The 22422-nt window shown below is 45.5% G+C and overlaps 2 protein-coding genes across 3 annotated transcripts in view; one reads left to right on the top strand and one right to left on the bottom strand.

The window, feature by feature from the left end:
* dtx2 (deltex 2, E3 ubiquitin ligase) lies at positions 1–20847 on the top strand. Of its 2 annotated transcripts, XM_056593647.1 has the most exons (9): positions 1–673; positions 1853–2441; positions 4643–4701; positions 6663–7031; positions 8559–8620; positions 9386–9553; positions 10865–11026; positions 11808–11897; positions 17881–20847. In XM_056593647.1, the coding sequence occupies exons 1-9, from the start codon at positions 361–363 to the stop codon at positions 18115–18117; spliced, it is 2049 nt and encodes a 682-aa protein (XP_056449622.1). In that variant the 5' UTR covers positions 1–360; the 3' UTR covers positions 18118–20847. The 2 variants fall into 2 exon arrangements, with proteins under 2 accessions (XP_056449622.1, XP_056449623.1); XM_056593648.1 differs by lacking the exon at positions 6663–7031 and having other exon boundaries at positions 17881–20494.
* Positions 19870–22422, bottom strand: part of gtf2ird1 (GTF2I repeat domain containing 1) — a 26759-nt gene continuing 24206 nt past the window's right edge. Inside the window, exon 27 of the mRNA XM_056593646.1 lies at positions 19870–22259. Within this exon, the coding sequence (XP_056449621.1) occupies positions 22191–22259 (69 nt within the window). The 3' untranslated portion in view covers positions 19870–22190. The remainder of the gene's footprint in view (positions 22260–22422) is intronic.

The following is a 22422-nucleotide window of genomic DNA, read 5'->3' on the forward strand; positions in this document are numbered from 1 at the left end:
GGGAGAAGAAGGAGGCGACAGGAAAGGAAAACGAAGAAGAAGAATAACAAGAGCAGGAAGAAGAACATTGGCAACAACCTATCAACTTCCAACCTTACTACAGCTCGGCTGCCTGTAAACGTATTACGGTCATTAGTCAACATGCCTTTGGATGTTCATTGTGTCCGTGTGTTGTTTGTTGTGGACACTGCCATCGCCACAGACGCATGCAAATGAATTTAGAATGGCTATTTTTAACGAGCCGAGCTAGCTGTGCTAGCTAGCAGCTATTATCGCTAGGCTTTGTCGTGGCAACGGAGGTAACTAGCTCGTTATTGGAGTGAGTTATTGTTATCAAACGTTAAGCAAGCAAGTGTGAATATGGCTGTTGTCTCTGGATCATGTGTTCGAGTCAACGGGTCCCGAAGTGGGCCCTCTGTGTCAGCCTCGCCCGCTGGGACGGTGGGACAGTCCCAGCCCATGATAGCGGTGTGGGAATGGCAGGATGATCTGGGCCACTGGCGGCCGTACAGCGGCCAGGTGAGCGGACACATCGAGCGGAGTCTGACCCCCAGACAGGGCCCGAGCGGAGGGGGCCCCAGCCCCACCAGCATCTGTCTCGGACAGTCAGACCCTACGCTGTCACCCTATCTCATAGACGTACCCAGCTTGAAGCAATTTCGGCAAGATACAGGTAAGACGGCTGGTGGCAGATGCTCATTTGCATACTGTGTTTGCATGTTCAATCCGGTAGTGCCTCGCAGAGGTCCACGAAGTAGCTAACAGGCCTTATGTGGGAAGTGGTTTAGCTGGGGGTTAATCTTACCAGTAAGGTGATCGGTGATCAGTCAACGTTATCTATTCAAACATCGACCTTGGGGTCCTTATGGACAGTCTATTACCACTGTCTTTTTGTTGTTGGGGATAGTAACAACTTAGTGTAGCATTCAATCCATTTGAATTTTTTAGCTGGTTACTTTAATTATTTATTGGCCTATATTGTATGTTTGTTATGTCTTTGTTGTTTTTGTTTGTTCTGTCTCACATTGTGCTGTGTTTTCTTTTGTAACTTATTTTCATAATTTATCTATGAATGTGAAGCGCTTTGTGACTGTGTATTTAATAAAATGCTTCATAAATAAAGCCTTATTATTTAACTTAGTTACCAACTGTATCATAGCCTAGACATTTGTGTGTTGACCGATTCAGCATGACTGTGCTCAAAACAGGAGGCAACAGGGCATGGAGGCCTAATAATAGAGCCGACAATGTCGTGTGTGAATGTTGCATCTGTGATCCTAAAGACTTTGGACAACCATAAATTATTCACGGAAACGTTGTGTCATTGACTTTAATTAGATGTCAACAATAATGCATATGTATCTAATTTCCTAGACTTTCATGAGCAGGCCCTAGTCAAGGGTCGATATGGTATAACAGAATTAATTGATCCCTGGAGAAATTGGGTCACATTACAGCTTGTTTTTAAAAGAACCAAACAACATGGTTTCACTATCTATTTAAAAATGTGAAACTAGTCAGAGGTCACAGGAAATGACAATGTTCCCAGTTTGTAAAAAACCCAACCCTAACACTGAGTCACCATTGTATTGTGTTTGATTATGTTACAAATAATTAGTTCAGCAACCAAACTGTAAGATTCACCTTTCTGTGTAAATTGTTAGATTGATATCCCTTTTTCTTTTGTGAGGCATGTACTGCTGTGAGACATCTGTGCAGGTCATAGGTTGATACCCATGCATAACTAAGTGAACACTTATCCATAAAACCCTCCTATGAAACATGCCTGAGTTGCTGTTTATAAGGAAGAAAAACCCCACAAATCACCAGAATTGTGTCGTGTTTCCTCCAGGGAAAACGCGCTCTGTGCGGCGCTCCCTGTTCCCCCAGTCCTCCGGGCTGGGCAGCGGCGTCTACTGGGAGTGGGCCAACGACGAGGGTGGCTGGACGCCGTACGAGACGCGCACCTCCATCCTGCTGGAGCACAGCTACCAGGCCCGGCAGGGCACGGCCGACCTCGGCCTGCACGGCTACAACTACATCGTGGACCTCACGTCGCTGGCCCAGGTCAACAAGGCCAGCGGCTTCAGGCGCCAGGTGCGGCGCCAGTGCAGCCTGCCGTACCCGCTGGCCTCCGCCGGCCACGCGGCCGGCCCCTCGGGGCCCGCCTGCTCCTGCCACCAGTGCTTGAGCCACAGCAGCACGGGGCCGATGCCCAGCCGCTCCCGCCACTCCCTGTCCTCCAACCAGCTCAACCGGCCCAGCCTCCAGGGGCCCGGGAGGGCCGTGGCGGCGCACCCGGCCTCCGTCTACTCCCCCTACCCGAGGAGACCCCTCTCCGTCGGGGGCTTGTCCTGGGGCAGCCCCTGGCCTCCGCCGTCCACCGGCGCACATGCCTCTGGGCCGATGCAAAGCAACTCCGGAAGTGCAAATGGATTGAGGTAGGGTGTCACGCTTCTGGTCATCCCATTGTGTTGTTTCAGCGTTGTGTTGTCGAGTGAATGCTTTTAATGTTTGGCTGTGAGAGGAACTCTTGTTGAAACCTGAGTGGGCATTTGCACATTGAGCCCAATCTTTCCACAAGTGAGTACTGGAGAGCTCTGCTGAAATGCATGTTAAATTAAATGAGTGCAGTCTGTACAAGATACAAACTGGATACCAGATAGTGGCTCCGGTAAGGGGGACTATATTTCCTCATTTGCCTGCGTCTTACCGTCTCATGTCAGGAATTGAGTTGTGCAGAAATATGAAACATTTCTTGTGAGTCAAGTTTCCTCGTTGTGATGAAATATCGTCTGGATGTTTCCCCAGCGCATACAGTACATTTTATGTTCGGTTGTAACTTGCTTCGGAACAAGCCATCGAATGTGTGTTGCAACAAGGTCTTCTCAGAGTGTGTAGCTCAACTGATCAGAGCCAGACACAGTGCTTTTTGGAACAATAACAAGGAAGATGATGTCCAAGATTGGATTTCAGTTCACGACTTGAAAGTCCCATCAGTTCATGTTGAGGACCAAGTGCTTTTAGCAAAAAGTCAACAACCAATCTTCTCATCGTCAAAGCTTTCCTTTTTTATAAAGTTTAAAGTAATGTGTGTGTACAACCCACAATACACAATACACCAGCACATCACATGCTAGGGCTAACAGTCCCCCTGCAACACGGGGAAATTAAGCATGAACAATTAAACAGAACATCTGTTGTGATTGCAGCAGCGCTGCGAACATTCCCTTTGCTGTGCTTAGCTTGCTTCATGTCGTAGACGGGCATATTATTCATCCCTGCTCGCTCTCGGTGCATCATAATGCCTGCGATGTGAACTTAAAACATGTCTATTTAGAGAGTGGTTAGGCTAGCACTCATCAAAAGCTTAATTTCGATGCTAAAAGCATTCTCTGCTGATGCTTGGAGCAGCTGTGTAGTGAGGTAAAAAGGACATGCCTTTCACATTTGGGAACACCAACTGTGCTCATCGTATTGTCTGGTGCTTTTCCTGTTTCCTTCAGAAGTGTCTGTGCTATCTGGGAAATGTTGCAATTGTATTGCTGGGCCCTTTGATTGATGTCTGATTGTATCACCGTTCGGGTTTCTAGACGCAAACATCTTTTGTTGGGTTGTTTCATGTGTTCTGATTTGCAAAAATAGAAAATACACTGCATAGCAATGTATAGAATGTGAGCAGAGCACTTTTTTTATCGTCATGCAGGCATTGCTTTGTCCTTCGGTGCACGTCTTTGTCTGTGTCTCTCTCTCTCTCTCCTCTCTCTCTCCCTCTGTCTCTGTCTGTCACTCTCTATCGTGGGCGAAGAAACAAGCTGTTTAAACTGATCTTGTGTTCTTTGTAATTTTCAACGCATCAATGAATTGCCACGTTGGCTGATCGTTGCCCTTAAGAATGTAAACCCGGGGTTCTGGACTGATTGCGAGATAGCAGATGCTGCATCTGTTGCACATTTCAAATTTAGCACCACGCTTTCATGAAACGGCTAACATAGCAGTAAGCCTGTCTGCTGCTATGTAATCAAAGGTTTATGGGGATTGCCTTCCGCTTAACGTGACAACTTCAATGGGGATGGAGACACCTGGAGTGCTTGAACTGTTGGCAGCTGATCGATCTGGACGATTCCCCGAGGGCAGGCGTAGCCTTAATGGTTCATGGGACACAGCTAGTGGGGAAAGGAGCGCTCTGTCACCGCAGAAGAGCCGCCAGGTGGGATGTTTCAAACACGGGTCGAACTCTGGGATTACTTTGATTTGGTATTCATGGCAAAGTGTTTGTATCGCCAGGTTGTTTTTTTGTTCTTTCAACCGATTTTTAGAGCAAAAGAAAAAGAATATAATACCGCTTGTCGAATTAATTACACAGGGCGGCTAAGCGGTTTGCATCGTTAAGCGGTTTCGTGGTGTCACGGGGATGAGGCCGCGAGCGTAAGAACGACGCAGGTACATGGGGAATGAACCGACGAACGACGAGACAACGGCGCTTTCATTTAAACATTTTAAGCGGTCGTCGAGTTAAGCCACCGAAGCTGATGCCCGCTTCAAACTCTGAGGCCTTACCGTGCGACTTAGCAGGGGTTGTTTACCTTGTGCATCTGATGATTTGAGTTATTTCCCCCTTTTTCTCTTCCCTTTCCTGCAGTGTCCCTGCAATCCCTGTCCAGCTGAGCGGATCCACCAGCATGACCTCCGCCCTAGCAGGTAAAGAGGTCGCGGGCCATCCGTCCCAAATCCCGCTTCCCCTATTCTGTGCCGCAGGGCCCGCTGTCAGCCACCCCTCCCCCCACCCCCCCCCCCTTCGGCTAGCTTACAGCTTCATGATCTGGGTTTATGCTTTGCTGGGGGCTAACTCTTTTTCTTAATCAGTCAGCCTGCATAGGAGTAGCGTTTGGCCCCCGAACAGACGCCATGTACGGGTTGCCATCAAGTTTAGCTATGAAGGCAAAGTTACATTAAGTTTAGTTTCTGGTCATTTAGAAGATTTGTGTGTCTTGTTGGAGATGCCAATAACAAACCAGTTCAGGTGGTTCTACTGCCCGGGCTACCCTTGCAGTTGATGCATATACTGCTGAACAATAACAAGGGGTTTGTCTGCATTCAGCACTTTTTAAAACGCCATCGCCTGTACGTACATATGGAGCTTGCTCGCCCACACTCAAGCTTCACAGATGAATGTTTGTTTGTTTGTTTCCTAAGCAGCTTTAGTATTAATTTTTTCACGGAGGGGGTGGTGGATTTTTGGTTTACCCGACAAATAGGATATGTTTAAAGGATTTCCAATGAACTGCTAGCAGTGGGTAAGCGCTTACTTTTTATTGTCACTGCACTTAAATGGATTCATCGAACAAAGCCATTGTTATTTCTTTCGGAATCCATAACTAATATCACATTGAGCTTAAATCCGCCTGGTGTAATTTGTTTAGATGTGAACCAATATTGTATAACAAATATATAGTCAACGCTGATTTAATTGTGGCAGGCTTTGGCCCCGACTATTATTACTATTGAATGGTGACCCCGTCTTTGGCTTTATCAGGCTCGCACAATGAAGTGAGTACAAAAGCTAATGTTGTGACAGCAGCATATTTTTAACGTGTGACACAGGACTTGTTAAGTACTCCATCGTCTATTACAGGAGAAAGCGCTTGCTATAATGGTACAAGGGACAACAGAACTTCCCCTGAGGGGGACATTGAACATCTCCCACGTGGATTTCAGTTCTGTTGACCTTTTTATGCTCAAAGAACAAAGCCGTTGCGACTCGTTCCTGTTTTTTTTCCCTCCTTAATGCCGACATCCCCAGTGAAAGGAGCGCAAGCAGTCAGCAGACAGTGTTACTTCCTGCGCACAAGTCCCAGTCTGTCTAGCCGACGGCAGATGGATGTGTTCCTTCTGTGCCGTCGACTTCCATTGTTGTCTATGCCATAGTGTTCCGGTACTCTTTTCTCCCTCTTTCTCCCTGCTAAATAGCTGTGGAGACCCAGTGATGCAGGGCTTGCTGTTTTTTTTCCCCCTCTGCATTGATGGATGACTCAATTGCAAGGATGTCTCTTGTATTTGGTTTTTTGGACAGCAATGGAAGTCTCGGGACACCATAGTTTGGAGTGGTCCACAATAACAAAGAAATGTACAGTGTGTTTTTGGGCTTTGAGGATATTGACTGACTGAAGTTCACATTATTAATTGATCAAGTGCATGAAATGTTTATTCAGAAAAGTTTTAGTTTATATTGTATTTAATCCTCAATTTATTTAGTCTGACCAAATAAATAGTTAATTAAAGTCATTAAAAGGAAAATGAAGATTCCGTGCGAGGTGGAATGACATCTCATCTCAGAGGGAACATCAGACAACCCGCCTCGCTGACTCAAACATACAGTCCCGTGTGGCAGTTGAGGAACTGCCCTCCCTTCCCCCCTCCCCCACGCTACCGCTTTCCTCCAAAAGACTCCTACATATCTCATACCTTTTTGATTTCTTCCTCCTCCTTTGCATACCTCCACTGGCTCCTCCACACCCTTGCCTCCTTCCCTTTCCTTCCCCTCTATCCTGCACCCTAAACCCTCCCCCCCCCCCCCCCCCCCCCCCCTCCCCTAACAACACCGACCCCCTCCTCCCTAACCCACTCCCCCCACCCCATCATCCCACCCTGCTCCACTCCAGGCATGGCCTCCATTTTGATGTCCGCAGTGGGCCTGGGCGTGCACTTCACCGGCGCCCCCCTCCATCACCAACAGCAGCCGCAGCAGCAGCAGCCGCAGCAGCAGCAGCCGCAGCAGCAGCTACAGCCGCAGCCACCCGCGCTCCTTCCTCTTCCTCCGCCCCTCCTGCCCCCAGGCGGCAGCAGCAGCACCGCCAGCACCACCAGCAGCAGCAGGCCTAGCAAGGCCCACAGCACCAGTGGCGGCGGCGGTGGTGGTGGTGGCGGCGGCGGCGGCGGCGGTGGTGGTGATGGTGGGGGTGGTAGCAGCGGCACCACCAGCAGCAGCAGCAGCAGTTCAGTTAGGAGAGCAAAGAGGCAGCACAGGAGAGGTAGCTACTGACAGCCAACAACACCCCCACCCTCTCCTTCTCCCCCCGCACCCTCCCTCCTCCCCCCCCCCCCCCCCCCCTCTCCCTCCCATTACCACCGCAGATCCGACCGCCTGCCCGTCTGTCCGCCTGCGCTCTCTGCCACCCTCCGCCATTTGCCTTATGGGGGGCCGCCCATCATCATCATCATCATCATCATCACCATCACCATCACCATTCCCATTGCTACAATTTACATCCGTCTGCTTTTGCTCCACTTTGAGTTCTGCCGCAGCAGCGCATTCCCGCATTGAGAGCAGGCCGTCCAGCAGCCCAGGAAAGATGTTCCAGCATTAATGTCTTTTCTAGCGGAGCGGGGAAGGGTTGGAGGGGTTGTTTGCGTTTATCGGCTATTGGCCGTGGTCCCCTGACCACGGCCAATAGGGTTTCCCTCTCTTTTCTTTGTATTAATGCAGTATATGAGTTTTCATTGTCCAGGCTAATAGGATGGGCTATAATTGTCTCCAACTCTCAAGTCCTTCACAGAGAATCGCCAAATTAGCACAAACACAACACCATTGGAGTATGTGTCTGTCTAGAGAGTAGTAGCACTCTCTGAGGCAGAGTAAATATGTTTTTCCAGGATGGTCATTTCCTGTCTCGATTAAAAACTGATAATATGACTCACTTTATAAAATGCGGGAGAAATTTGTTTTTAAATAAAAGTTTCGGTACACGTCTTAACGTTTAAGTAATTTATCAATCGTGATTGGATGAATTTGTCTTTCCTTGTCCCCGCATATTTATAAGCACACATTTATTTTTTTCAATCTCCTTTTTAGGAATATTTGCATGTTTCTTAAGATTTGTATAAATAATTCATCGGGCTCCCCAAGTGTGCATGCTGTGTGTAAACAAGTCATTAAACTAGTCGGGATCAAATCACAGGATTTTAAAGTCGATTCACACTCGCTTTAGTGTAAGGAGAGTGACTGAGAGAGACTGATGGAAGAAGAGCGTGAGAATCAACATAAGATATGCAGCACTAGGGGGAGACCTGACGATGGCATGTCTGGAATCTCTTCGCTCCTGTAACCATCGCTGGCACTAGCAGTAGTTCTGCCAGCACATGGTGGTAGACTCGGCGCCTTCCCTGCATGTTTCACTTCTGCATGGAGGACCCTACTCTGTTCCACTGTGCAATTTGCCAATCAGCCATGGATTCTTCTACTCACAACGCTTGACCATCCACATGCTGTTTCTTGCGTAAACAGAGTAGGCCTGAAAGAGATGTTTGTTTATTTTCGTTCTTTCCCCTCAATCCCTACGTGAAGGAAAATCCCTTCACTAATCCACCTCACCTCATCCCATCCCATCTCGGCAGAGTCTCATAAAACCCTTTTGTTTTGTTTTGGTGTTTTTCCACCCTACGGATGTCTCACTGAAAACCACCTTTCCTTCGGGGGGTTGATGTTGTTTTGATCCAGCCCATTCTGTTCCCTGTTGATTCGGTCTCCTTTACCCTCCACTCCTGTGTTCCTCCATCAGCCTCCAGACCAGAAGACGTCATCCAACGATACATGGAGCACCTACCCCTGGCCCCCGACGAGGTAGACCTTTTCACCTCAAGTTTTCAAAATAATCGATCACTCTCTATACACAGTTTTCATATTTCTGCTTCCAGCATTGGATTAGACCGAGAGTCCTGCATTTCCTTGAGAAAACGAAAAGGGCCTGTTTTTTTTTATTAACAAGATTATTATCTCAGAACTCTGAGAAAGCTTTCCAAGAAAAAAAAAATCTGCTTCTGCTTTCTGAATAACGAGATGATTATCTCAGAACTTTGAGAAAAGTATTCATGGTGAAAAGAAATGGCTTTTCCGAATTAACGAGATGTCTGAATGGACTGACTTAAAGACACAAATATCTCCCAATGCTTCAAACACCAATCAAACTAAAACTGGATTAAACCAAACAGGCAGGATATGTTTGCCTCCAAGCTTCCCTTTCTGTTTGAAATCAAGCTCTCAATTGAATGACGGCTGCTCTCGGGTTTTTTAAGATATCTCATGAATTCATGATATCTCATGAATTCTGAGATAATAATGTGATTATGAAAAAAAAGCAGCCGACACATTCCTTTCCGATATCAACTTTTCTCTGACTACTGAGATAATTTCTTCTGAAAGACGGGTCAAACATTTCTGAAGCGCACGTATTGCGCCCCCAGTAGGATTCTATTCGCGCTCTTCTACCTGATGTGTTTATTCGGAAAAAGAACAGGACTCTGGGGTCTAGATGGGAAACGTGACCTGACCGGTCCGTAACAAAATAACACCCCCTACCTCCCCGCCCCCGTTCCCATTCCCATGCAGGACTGCATTATCTGCATGGACCATCTGTCCAGCCCCTCCAGCTATGAGGCGGTGTCATCAGAGAGCGGCGGCCCGTGCATCCTGCCCGAGACCGTGGGCAAGTTCATCACGTGCGGACACGCCCTGCACATGCTCTGCATGCTGGCCATGTACAACAATGGAACCAAGGTGTGGACGCAGCCGCCGTTTGTAGTTTGTTTTTTAGACGGTTTGACGGTGCATGGATTATTGATAGTACGGTCACATTGGGTAGACTTTAATCTCACAATTCAGACTTTTAGCGGAATTTTGTAAGTTCCGCTTGGAGATGAGCTTAAATCTAGGGGGAGCAAGGCATATTTGTTTTTATTTGTTTCATATCTGTTTCAACCAATCGGGTTGCTTCAGGCATGGATCTGTTATCGTCTTATTCTGTCTGAACACTGAGCTTCTTAGGCAAAGGGTCTGTAGGGTTTTAAATCGACACCTTGTCTTCTTGCCACTGTAGAAATGCACTCGATAAAATCCCCTTCTTAAAGCTTCTACCTGTCACTCATATGAGTTTCTCTATTTCGGTAGAATACCTCAGAAACACAACAGAACAGCCAGGCGTAACTCTGCCCATTTAGGTTTTGGTATCCTGGCCATGCTCTGTGCCGTCTCCCCCTAACTAGGACTGCTGATCTTGTAGAATCTTTTAATTTGACCACCAGTTCGAGGCCAGGGAGGAACAATTGTGTGTTCACTTCTATCGATGTCACTCTTTGTCTCTTTGTTTTAGTCCTTTTGTAGGAGTTCTTGAATTTTATTTTATTTTATGAACGGTTTGTCCTTGGTTAGAGTTGATTTTAATTTTATAAAAAAAACATTACCTGGTGAAAGTGGCTTCAAAGTATTTCCCGATCCAATGTTAAGCCCACAGTCGTTGCTCAGAACCTGTGCCAGCGTGCTCCAAACTTGCCAGTTGGTGCTCCCAGAACCGTGTCAAAGGATTACCCCAACAAAATATAAACAAGTTTCAGGCATGCCAGCTGTGCATGGCTGCAGACCAGACCTTCCTCCCTCTCTCCGTCTCTGCCTCTCTGGCTTCCTCTCTGTCCGTCTCAATCAATCTCTCTCTCTCTCTCTGGCTCGCTCTCGCTCTGTATGTCTCTCGCTCTCTGTTTCTCTCTCTCTCTCTCGCTCTCGCTCTGTATGTCTCTCGCGCTCTGTTTCTCTCTCTCTCTTTCTCACTCAGCAGGTTGAAGTGGTCAAGGGTTTCCATATTATTTATTTCCTTTTCTCTCAGCCAAAGTTCCCCTTTGAGAATTACTTAAATATTTACTAACTTAATAATATTACAATTATTTGTTCCTTTATTTAATCAGGTTACTCCAATTGAGATAAAATATTGTTATTGATATAAATACCTATTTATTTATTTTTCCAAGATGGCAGCCAAGTTGTCTTCCATCTGGTTGCATGGTATTTATTTCCCCTGCCTCATGTTTGGCCCCGTAGGACGGCAGCCTCCAGTGTCCCTCATGTAAGACGATTTACGGCGAGAAGACGGGCACTCAGCCCAAGGGCAAGATGGAGATTTACAGCATCGGCCAGGCCCTGCCAGGCCACCCTGACTGCGGCACCATCCAGATCATCTACAGCATTCTGCCGGGCCTCCAGGTGCCTCCAAGCTCTCCCTGCTCCCCCTGTATTATCTCTTGTTGCCGTTGAAATGTTAGTTTAGAGAAATGCATTGTGTAAGGCGTAGAAGGACTTGTTATAAATCCACATTGCTCTTCGAGTTAGAGGCCATCGATATTCACATCACCACATAGTTGGGTGAACAGTTTATAATGCATGTCACTTGAATATGCAACATTAAAAAAAACAACAACTTTTGACTAGTAATATATACATACACTGGCTTTTTCACATTCGAAAGAGGCAAACAGTTCTAGTTGTAAAGTAAGCAGCCCTTCTCTTTGGCTGCAATTGCCTTCAGATCTTACTCTTAATGCATATCCCCTTCATACCAGCAAAAGTATCCTTTTAATGTAGTCTATAATTGAATGGCTAAATATAATCTCTTCACGGACCTCATAATGATGCCTATTCCTATGTGTTTGGCAAACTCTAATAGCCAGGTTTTGCCTTTCCATTAATCTCTGTAATCTCTGCGGTAATGTAGTCAATATGTATGAATTAATGCATTAGAGAAGCGTTTTTCCGAGCATATGGATGCCGACACCTCACAGATGCGCTTTTGTGTCGCGAAAACAACAAAAACTGAACATGCACACCGTGTGTGTGTGTGTGTGTGTGTTGTGTGTTGTGTGCGTGTGTGGACGTGATGCCAGCTGGTGTGCATGGTGTAATTAGCTGAGACAGGCCTCAGAGCTACTCGGTCTTCCATCGCTCCCAAGAAATGCAGCTAATGCATGTCTCCCCCCCCCACCCCCAGGGCCCGGAGCACCCCAACCCTGGCCAGCCGTACACCTGCAGGGGCTTCCCGCGCTTCTGCTTCCTCCCGGACAACGACAAGGGCCGCAAGGTAAACTGTCCGGGGCCCCCGGGGTTGTGTGGGTTTTAAGCGTGTCCAGCAGTTTGACCCGTGCCTAGTTTAGTACCGTGGTTTAGCCACCCTTACAATTATAAAATGTTTATTAGACTATATTTATGGGTAAAATGATGACCATGATATCGATTTACATTTAGGGCATTTAGCAGACGCTCTTATCCAAATTAACGCATCTCTTTTGAGGATCATCATCTCTATTCGGACATGAGAATGACAACTTCTTTGCCTATTTCATCCATCATGGCACGGAAATGTCAGTGGAACTTCTGGTTTAGCGTTTTCTGAAAGCCCAGATGTCCTATGAAATTTCCTACATGAGGCTTGATTCCAAGTTGAACCTCAGTGTATACAGCTACGTGTCACCACAGAGCAGCTAGGGGTAAGGCCTCCTGCCCAAGGATGTACCCAGGTAGACTGAAGCTGGGGGACGCTGGCTAATGTTTGCAGATGGTTTAGTGAGGTCTTTGCTCCAGCGTGGGTATACATTGTCTAGGTTGCATTTCGGCTAGGGCTGGGCGATTAATCTATTTTTGATCGCGATTTCGATAATAATCGAGTTTTTCGTTAAAAAAAATAATAATAATTTAGGTTTTAGGGAAAGGGCAGAACAGCTGGATACATATCTGTATATTATTTTAGATTGGAACATTTTCTTTTTGACCATTTTGTGTATTCTTTTAAGGCAAAATGTCAAAGTTCTGTTGCAAAGTTTTTTCTGGGTGAGACATGCTGAATAAATCCAGTGTTTCCCCTATATGCAACGTACCGCCGCTGCTGAATTTCTTTTTTTTAACAAGAGGAGAGGAGAGCTTCATATTAACGGAGGAACTTCCGCAGATTCGGAGTTTGCGGTTAAATAGATCATCAGTGAAACATCGTTGCGACACAATTGAGTCTAGTAACCCAGAGAATCAGCTACAACATTGTTTTCATCCAAACGAGCCGTCTTTAGCGAACGGTGAATTGCATTAGCTTCTACGAGCAGCCGGCTTTCAGCCGCGAGCTTAGGGACCGTCTGCAAAGTGCAAAACTGAATTGCATTGGCTTCTACGAGTAGTCGGCTTTCAGCCGCGAGCTTAGGGACCGTTTGCAAAGTGCAAAACTGAAAACGACCACAATGGTAAAATTTCAATAGCGTCGCCATTATTGAATCTAGAGCCCCAAAACTTGTTCCATAGAGGCATGGCCTCTTCATCGTCCTACTACAACCTTTAGTTTTGAAAAATGTATCTCATATCTTTTAAGATTTTTTATTTAGGAATAATTTTAATAGCGTTGCCATTATTGACTCTAGATCCCTAAAACGTTTTCCATACATGGGCTCTTTATGGTCTTACTGCAACCTTATGTTTTTGAAAAATATATCTCTACTTATTTTTAGGAAATTTCTTTTTAGCAAAAATGTCAATATACATATTTTTTAGAAACATTTTCAGTAGCGTCGCCATTATTGACTCTAGAGCCCCAAAACTTGTTCAATAGAGGCATGGCCTATTTATGCTCCTACTACAACATTTGTGATGGGGAGAGGGGAGGGAGTGGAAAGATGCATTGGTTTGAGGCACAGACCTTTTCGATTGTTGTAGTATTTGGGTTATGGGATTTTCATGCATAGGGTGGTTGTTGATATAAAATGTTTTTTGTTAAATAAATGTAAAAGATGGTTTTAAATATTATGCTTGTAATATGTACAATCTCCTCTTATTTCCCCTGCTCATTACTGTGCACAAATGAACTGTATGTATGTTGCCAGCAGACATATAGAAACCTCCCGGCAGGGTGCGCTTTGCGAGCACACAAAAAAAAATGCGCGCGAAAAACGTAACATTTCACCTCCGCTGCTGCAACTCCATCCTAGGGGAAACACTGAAATCCATGTTTTCAAATTCAAAAATAATCGTTTGAATAATCGTGATTTCAATATTGACCAAAATAGTCGTGACTCTTGATTATGATTTTTCCCATAATCGAGCAGCCCTAATATCGGCCCAAAATCAATTATCTTATATTATACCTCTTCACAAGATGGTATCACGTCTATAATCAGGGAGATTACCGATGGAATCGCTGTACAGATATTCATCTTCATTATCTTTGAGTGGGAGAGTTTCACTTCCCTCAAGGGCACAGTTTTAAGTGCAGTTTGTTGTAAAGAAAATACTTTCTTTACTTTGCTGTACTTTATCTTCTGCTGGGTGGGTCGATCAGTCTCCTCGTGTCATCTCAGGGTTGGCAACGTGCAAACACACACACATATACACACAATGCAAAAAAGTCTTTGGCCAATTTAAACGTACAGCAATATATCAATACAACCTTGGGAGGGGCTGGGGGGGGGGGGATTGAAATTGCTGTTGAATTGTTCACGCTTGCAGAAAGGCGTAACTAAGTATGAATGTGCAATTACCTCTCGCCGTCTGCTGCTGCTGTTGTCAAAGCCCTGACTGCAGCATCCTTTAAGCCTGTTTAACTTATGGTAATTAATCATCAGAATCGTGTAAATAACCCTCTTTTTAATTTTGTTAGAACTACAAGAAACCAGTTTACACTGTCTGAAAGGGTTATATTGTTTTCCCTACACACATGCTACATTAATTTTTTCATTTCAATTACATTTTATTTGTATAGCCCTTAATCACGGTCGCAGTCTCAAGGGGCTTAACAGCCCATACATTAATGACACTCCTTGACCCTAGCCCCCCAGAGGGCAAGGAAGAACTCCCTTAATTAGCAAGGAAGAGATCTTAAGGAGGAGCACGGGTGTCGAGGTCCCTCCCTCCAGGGATTGGTTAGGAGTGCAATGGCTGCCAGAATTGAAATGCATAGTAATGCAAGTAAAGATTTTTATTCATTAAAAAAATCTATGGTGATGAGGTGCTGGCCAGTGAGCAGGCTTGTTACAGTCAGGGGGGGTCCAGGCATCCAGTCAATCACTGCAACAGACCATACATCCAGTCAGTCATCGCAACAGACCCGACATCCAGTCAAAGTCACCGCATTAGACTAGACATCCAGTCACTGCAAAGTCAAAGTCAGCTTTATTGTAAATTCCAAAATATGTACAAGAAAAATATAGGAATCTAAATTGCATTTGTCTCTGACCCATAGTGCAATAAGTAGAAAATGATACAATTATGAAAAATTAAATTATATAAGTAATATTTCGATAAAATACATTTTAAATTGTGCCAAAAAAAATCAAAATTGGGCAAACAAAATTGGGCAAACAAAGCTGTTAAACAACACTGTATATATACAATACAATTAAAAAAGTAAAAGGTCCAGTGTTCTTGGGGGCAGATGGGAGGGGGTTTCAGAGTCCAGAGTTTGTGGGGGCAGAGGGGAGGGAAGGGAGAGAGATAAGTTTCCTTACAGCCTGGTGAAAAAGTCTGGTGGAGCCGGCACGGAGGCTGCGGTACTGTCTCCCAGAGGCTGTGTGAGGGGTGGCTGGGGTCCCCCACAATGCTGGCTGCTCTGCGGGAGAGGCGGGTTCCGTTGATGAGTGGGACACCGATGATCCGAGCAGCAGCCTTCACTCTGCGCTGCAGGGTCTTGCCGTTGGATGCAGTGCAGCTCCCATACCACACAGTGATGCAGCTGGTCAGGATGCCGGCAACAGACCAGACATGCAGTCTCAGTCACCGCGACACACTAAAACAGAGGACACGAGACCCTCCCCGACCTTCTCCATTGCACTGCTCAGCCTATGGGCGGAGTTCAGTTCTATGAGAAACGGGATGTTCTTCCTGGGGAAAGGGAAGGAACTGATGTCCAAGCACACTCCCCAGTCCCCACAGTGCATTAAGAAGAACTAGCTTTTGCCAGTTTGTATTATGGTGCAGTAAGCTGCCGAGACAAGTCGACAAGCAAGTGACCGGCTGTGATCCGAGCAACCTCAAGTACTCCACCCACAAAGAGTGGTGGTGCGGTTCACTAGAGGCCGAGCGTCAGTCATGAAAGACAGATCTGATTCTGAATTTCCCATTTTAAAAAGTTGGTGGCGGTTGTGTTCAGCTTATAAACACAGACCATTACTCTCCATTCAAACAGGACACATCGGGGATGTTGGGGTACTTTAAGGGAGCCCCCCCCCCCCCCCCCCCCCAACTCTGTTCATTTCTACAGCTCAGCGCGGTGCCGAGCGACACCGCAGGCCTTTCACAGCGTGCTCATGTGAAAAACGGTATCTTACGGTGTGCAGGTCTAGGTTATTTATTGTCCCTTTGTCACCTAGCAACCCTGTGGGTGCTGTCCGCCCCCCACGCGGGGCCCGGTGCGCGTGCCTTCGCTCCGAGGCCCCAGCGGTGCGCCCGTCTCCCACGGCTCTCCATCTTAAGGGTACCTTAAAGACTGAGGCTGCAGCCGCCCCGGGGGGAAAGCTCCAGAAAAGATTCACTACCGCTCTGCCCACATGAAGCAGCGGGTCAAGAAGAGTCCAAATCCCAAAATGAAAATAAAATACCTTTTTAAAAAGAAAATGCAAAAATACCCCCTTTAAAAAAAAAAACACATGCACACGAAAAGGTTTGTTTTCATGAGAAGGATATAGGTTTACTATCGGTCCATAATATACACATAGAGGGAGGGACAAGCACAGAACAACAGAAACAATGATCAGTGAGCATATATACCATTTAGCCAGTGCAGACCGGTGTTGATAATATCGATATTATTTTTATACTAAAAAACCTTCTAAAGTACACTGTTTCCTTCCTCACCTGAATCTCCTGCCTTGTCCTTTCCTTGTTCCCAGCCCTAGCTTGTACGTCCACATCTGGTAAACGACCGCATGTAAATGTTGTGGTGGAGCGGCCCGCAGCCCAGCCTGTACCCAGCGGGGTTAATAACGAGGCCTTCACAACAACGCCATTGATAAACGCTGATGAACGCACCCTCTCTCGCACAGGCTAATGGCCTCCGAAATGATGCTTCTTCTCTCACCCCCCCCCCCCTCCATGGGTGAGAGAAGAAGCATCATTTGTTTTCTGAGCATGGCCCTCGCCGTCACCGTCCACCTAGCCAGCCCATCTGTTTTCCACACCTCTTTTGTTTCTGTTCTGTGTGAGGTGTATGCAACGAGGGGCCCCTCATTCCGCCAAATCAGTCTTTCAATCAGAGCTCACCCAGGTGGACCCCTCCCCGGCCCCCGGCCCTCCAATGCACTCACCCTCCCGTAACGCACACCGATCTGTGTTTTGTGTTTTCCACTTGAAGCAGCGTGAGCCACGGCGGTTGGGCCGCTGGCCACAGGTGTGAATTGATGGGGCTCGTTTAGACGCAGTAGACTCCGGAGTCTGGAGTCTCTCTGCTGGGTCTGAACTACTTCCATCTGTCAGCTCGCTACCAGGAGATGCACCGCCCGGATAAAGTGGTTCCTACCTTTTTCTTTTGTTTATTTATTTACCCCCCCTGAGTTCTTGTTGTTGTTTGTTGAGATTAAAGAACAGAGAAGCCGGACGGCGTAGCCGCTGTCGGACGACGATCACCCCGTCGGAATAGATTATTACGTGGGCGGTGTTGTCGCGAGCCGAGTCTATTTCAGGGGGGCGCGGGGACGGGGAGTGACTGGCCCCCCCCCGGTGCCGCTCCTAAACACGCCGCTCTCTTGATTTCAATCTGGTGAGCGCGACAAAAGACACGCTGCGGCTCCACGCCTCGCCGGAGCGCGGATCCACTTCACTCGCGCTCTGAGGCTCAGCGGCCTCATCTCGCCGAATGAGAAGTCGTTTTCCCTGCCGAGCACTGGCGCTTTGGCTCAAACTCATCTGTCTAAAGGGTTTATATTTTTATTTTTTTAAATGTGCCTAGGTGGGCGGATGGTAGTTTTGTTTGGTACACTATTTTTTATTTATTTTTTAAGGACTGCTAAGGACTGGGCTTTAATGGTACGCACTCTACCCGGTGAACCACAAAAAAATGTAATCCAACGTCTCTGTGTGTGTCTTATAAACGCCAGGTGCTGGAGCTGCTGAAGGTGGCGTGGATGCGGCGGCTGATCTTCACGGTGGGCACGTCGAGCACCACAGGCGAGCCCGACACGGTGGTGTGGAACGAGATCCACCACAAGACGGAGATGATGTCCAACCTGTCGGGCCACGGCTACCCGGACCCCAACTACCTGGACAACGTGCTCTCGGAGCTGGCCTCTCAGGGCGTCAACGAGGCCTCCCTCAAACACCCGGGCGGCAGCTAGGTCCGGAAGGACCCGCCGCACCCCCAGCCCCCCCACCCCCTCTCCTTCTCCATTCGTGGACCACTAAGACTGAACCCCTCCCTCCCCCGACCCCTGATCACTGTTGACTGTTTCCCGGGTTCAACCTCAATAAACAGCAAAACGAATGAAGTGGCTTCGATGACCATCCAACGGCACGGAGTGGTCGGGTTTGAACTGCGTTATAGTCTGTTGTTGTCATTGTTAGGAAAGGCGAGTTAAGGCTCTGCAGACTACGCAAAATCTTCTGGAGGATCCTGTTGTGAGCTACCAGACGACTGTGGTCAAACCCCCCCCCTCCCGAAGTCTTGATGCCCCCCCAGAACAGTGAACGGCGAGAGATCCTCGTGGAGCACCAACCCTTGGTTACCTATATTTCAGTTTTTCTTGTACTCCACCAAGTGTGGAAAAAGAGGAAAAAGGTAAACGTGGATGCATTCAATGCTACTGGCTACGGAGGATATTTAGGATTTATTATCTTGTCCGGTTTTATTTTTTTCCATCGAGAGTCTCGTGTATACCGGCGTCATGAAAATGGCAGCTTATGTGGGAGATTAAAAGATCTCATTGAGCACTTTAGTTCTCGCAGTGCAACTAAGTAACATGGTTAGCTTTTCTTTTAATGGTTTGGGGGTTTCTTAATAGGTCATTTATGCAATGAAAAAGAAATGGAGTATTTTGTTTAAACCTTTGTGTTTAGTGCAAGGGCACACAGAAAAATCTATTAAGTAATGAGCGTATGTTTATATATGCCTAATTAATTGTCAAGGCAATATCTTTGTTGTACATGTTAACCCCAGTTAAACAAGCCTTTGATAAAAAGAAAAAAGACAAATAAATTATGAAAATTGATCATGTACTACACAAATACCACTAGAGGAAAATGCATTAATTATGTATTGTTCTCACTATTGTGTGATTAATCACTCATTGATGACATTATGGGGGTTATTCTTTCTGTAAAACCAATATCTGGCAGTTGCCATTCACAATTAATGGGTTCTGCCCAGACACGTGGACTGTGTTTTAGTCCGAGGGGACCAGATGGGACGAAACGTCAGTTGTATCGACAGAGCCTCGGCTATGTGAACGACACGTTGTGACAATCAAGACAACAGAGGGATAAAAAAAGCTCTTACTCAGACAAAAAGCAAATGTATATTGAACACCAATGTCTTGTTCACGGCTGGCCCACTGCTGCCTGCTCATCTGATTGTTAGCCTGTGTTAATCCTGCCTGTGACACATTGCAGCATTGTCAAACTGAGTCTTGAGATGTATGCAAACCAAGTATGATTTTAGGGGTAAAAATTGATTTCTGCAATAAAGAACGTAAACTGTAAAAACTGTTTTTTTTAAATTAGAAAGTCGCTGTTTGGTCTCGCTCCATCCCAAATTGATGTTGTTTATTCAGGACTACTTTTGCTCACTTACTGGTCAAGAACTGAATACCATTTAATTTGATTGCTGGAAATCAACACTGACTGGAAAATACTTTTAAAATAGAATCAACACAGGAAAGAAATCTTGTATGGATTAATTTACCTTTGAAATCTAGCTTTCTCTGGCTCTCAAATCACATATCCTACCTTTTAAGTCTGCCTGTGTTATTCACTTTTATCAGTGAGTACACACTTGTGTCCACAAACACATTCTTTTTGCTTGTGTTACAAAATTTCAAAAACGTAATTTCATTAAAAAAATTGTCCATTCCTGCAAGTAAGGTTTCCCTTTTTCTAAGGGAATAATTGAAGCACTTGCTGGTCCAACTACAATTTGTACCAGAACAATTTTGCCAAACTGGTCTCATGCTGGTCCGCATAATGTTGAATGAGGAGTCTTTTATTTTACACTTACCTGCTACTATTCCATTTTTTAAAGATATTTTACTTTTAAAATATATATTGCTTTGTGGATTTTTTTAAATTGTAAATGCTGGTGTGTATGAAAAGTTGATGGTGTCCGACGGTGGGGTCGACTCCTCTCGATCTTCTGGTGACCCTTATGAGGTCGACTCCGTTTAGCGCCCCCTTCTGGCAGGTAAAGGCAACTTCCTTTAAAAATCTATTTTTTAAGACGGTTGCATAACCAAGTAATCAAAGAATATCATGCTTAACAAGTATTGAGGCATATAAAAAAAAACAGCTTTCCCATCTTTTAACATACCTTTTATGGAAAGAACCCCAGGTAGTGCAGATCTATTACACAATATTGAAGTTGTGTTAAATAGAGATGCACTTATCCGATACTGGATATCTTTATCTCAGTCTTTTCTTATTGCGAAACCAAAAAAGATAATACAATGGGGATTATATTTTGTAGAAGTTTATTTTCAATTCAACAGATCGTTTTTTTTTGTTTTTTGTTTTGATAAACATTTATAGCATAAAATACTGTCCATTATTTTTTGATGGAGTTCAGAAATGGGCCAGCCTTATAAGCTTTTAAATCGAAAGAAACCTATTGGCATATGGGATCGGTTCTCTGCGTTGGCAAATATGTGTGTTGGTGCAACCCTCATGTCTATACTCTCCATGGTTGGCTAGATCGAAGGGGAGCTGGGAGGCTCGGAACCCAGTTAATCAAATTCTGTGGGTCAAATTTAGGTATTTCGGTCCTTTGTTAGGAATGACATATAGTTGTCTTGCACCTATAGGTAATATGAGTTTTGTAAAGGGAAAGTAAATTAAAAAAGTAACCAGAAACAACCAAGCTCACATGGCTAAAAATGTCACACAAACTCCTGATGCCTGGGTGTGTTCCTGAAAGGTGAGTTACACAAAAATACCTCGATGTGGAACATTTCCAGTGATTACTCCACCCGACAAAAACCCAATTAATGTTTACATGCTAAATAATAATGGTAATGGGGTATACTAGGGGTCATAATGGGGTTTGAGTGCATACATTCTTTGTTGGGGGCAGCTCTAACAAGGTTGTGTCATGGTTTACAAACACGCAAAAGGTCCAAGGCAACACATTTTATTTAAAAGGCCTAATTGGCATTAAGGTACAGCATTATTAAATATTGTTAGTCCAGAGACGGTCAATTGCAGAAATACACATACCATTCATTTCCTTTACATGTTACATTCAGTTTGACTTACATGAGTTATTTTTACATACTGTAAATGTGCTACTAACAAAAATGAAAAAGTGAGGCGGCTATATCTTTTTTTTTTAAAACATTTATTTTCTTAAAAACCAAAAGGTTTATCGTGGGCACGGCTACTACTGCAATTCCAACCATCTGGATAATCTTTCCACAAATGTTTTACAAAGGCTGATAGGCGAAATGTTCATGTTTATCATCCTGTGTCCTTGAACTCCTGATGGCTTGTGTGGGCCCGGTTAAGACACTTCAATGCCGGCTGTGTGATCGGTAGTCACCTCTTAACGCCTACGCTACGCTATGCAGCACCTCTGCCGTTTAGTGTCATTGGCCGTTCAGTAAGAACTTGGTATTCTTGTATTTTACATCCCTGCACATAATTTTTTTTCCATAATAAATATAATAAATAAAAAATACAAATATCATAATCAGTGGAACCAGATTGTTATCAAAGACTTGCCTTTTTTTTGTCAGTAAAGTGTTGCAAAGCAAAAGACGGATCCACACGGGATCCACGACGTCACCCACGCGGATGGACACTCAGTTAAATGCAAAGGGGAAATGCATTGTTAGTAAGAAATTACATGGAGCTTTTTCAAAACCAATGACACGGTCGCATCAATCCTCTTTTTCTTCTCCCTCTTGTCTCAGGTAGAAAACATTTGATAGCCGTCTCTTTGCTAGCTAGCTTTTCGGCAGTACTGAAGCCATCCAGTGAGCCGGCTTGCTGTTGACTGATTCAAAATACATTCCATAGTTCTTCATTCCTACTAGGTGGGTGGGGGGGGGGGGGTAGTTTTTTTTTGTGGGTTTTTCTTTTTTGGTAGAGAACTTTTCAGCAGCGGCACTCAGGCAAAGTGTAAATGTTCCCTGTGGAATAGCAATAAATACCAGGGTCGTTTCTTCATCTCCGTCCCTTGGACGTCACGGAAAGCTTAACTCCGTCAGTACTTGACTTTCCCTGGAACCTGCACATTCACTCCGCTGTAGTCTACCATGTACATGGGCCATTGCTGGAAGAGAGAAAACCACGTGAGTGATGCTGATAACTTCGATGGGGCTTTTAGCTATCGCATCGCAATCGCAAACCGGGTGTCAGTTTCTATTTGAGATGATGGTTTGGAAACGGATGTCACAAAAGGTCCTTATCATTTTGGTTTCTTTTAATCAGCAGCG

Source organism: Gadus chalcogrammus, chromosome 7, assembly GCF_026213295.1.
Source record: "Gadus chalcogrammus isolate NIFS_2021 chromosome 7, NIFS_Gcha_1.0, whole genome shotgun sequence".
NCBI lineage: Eukaryota > Metazoa > Chordata > Actinopteri > Gadiformes > Gadidae > Gadus > Gadus chalcogrammus.

Excerpts from the sequence above, each read along its gene's own strand:
- dtx2 (XM_056593647.1), top strand. The coding sequence starts at position 361 with ATGGCTGTTGTCTCTGGATCATGTGTTCGAGTCAACGGGTCCCGAAGT. Across the intron at positions 2,442-4,642 it reads GGAAGTGCAAATGGATTGAG|TGTCCCTGCAATCCCTGTCC; the intron begins GTAGGGTGTCAC and ends CCTTTCCTGCAG. Across the intron at positions 11,898-17,880 it reads ACAACGACAAGGGCCGCAAG|GTGCTGGAGCTGCTGAAGGT; the intron begins GTAAACTGTCCG and ends TATAAACGCCAG.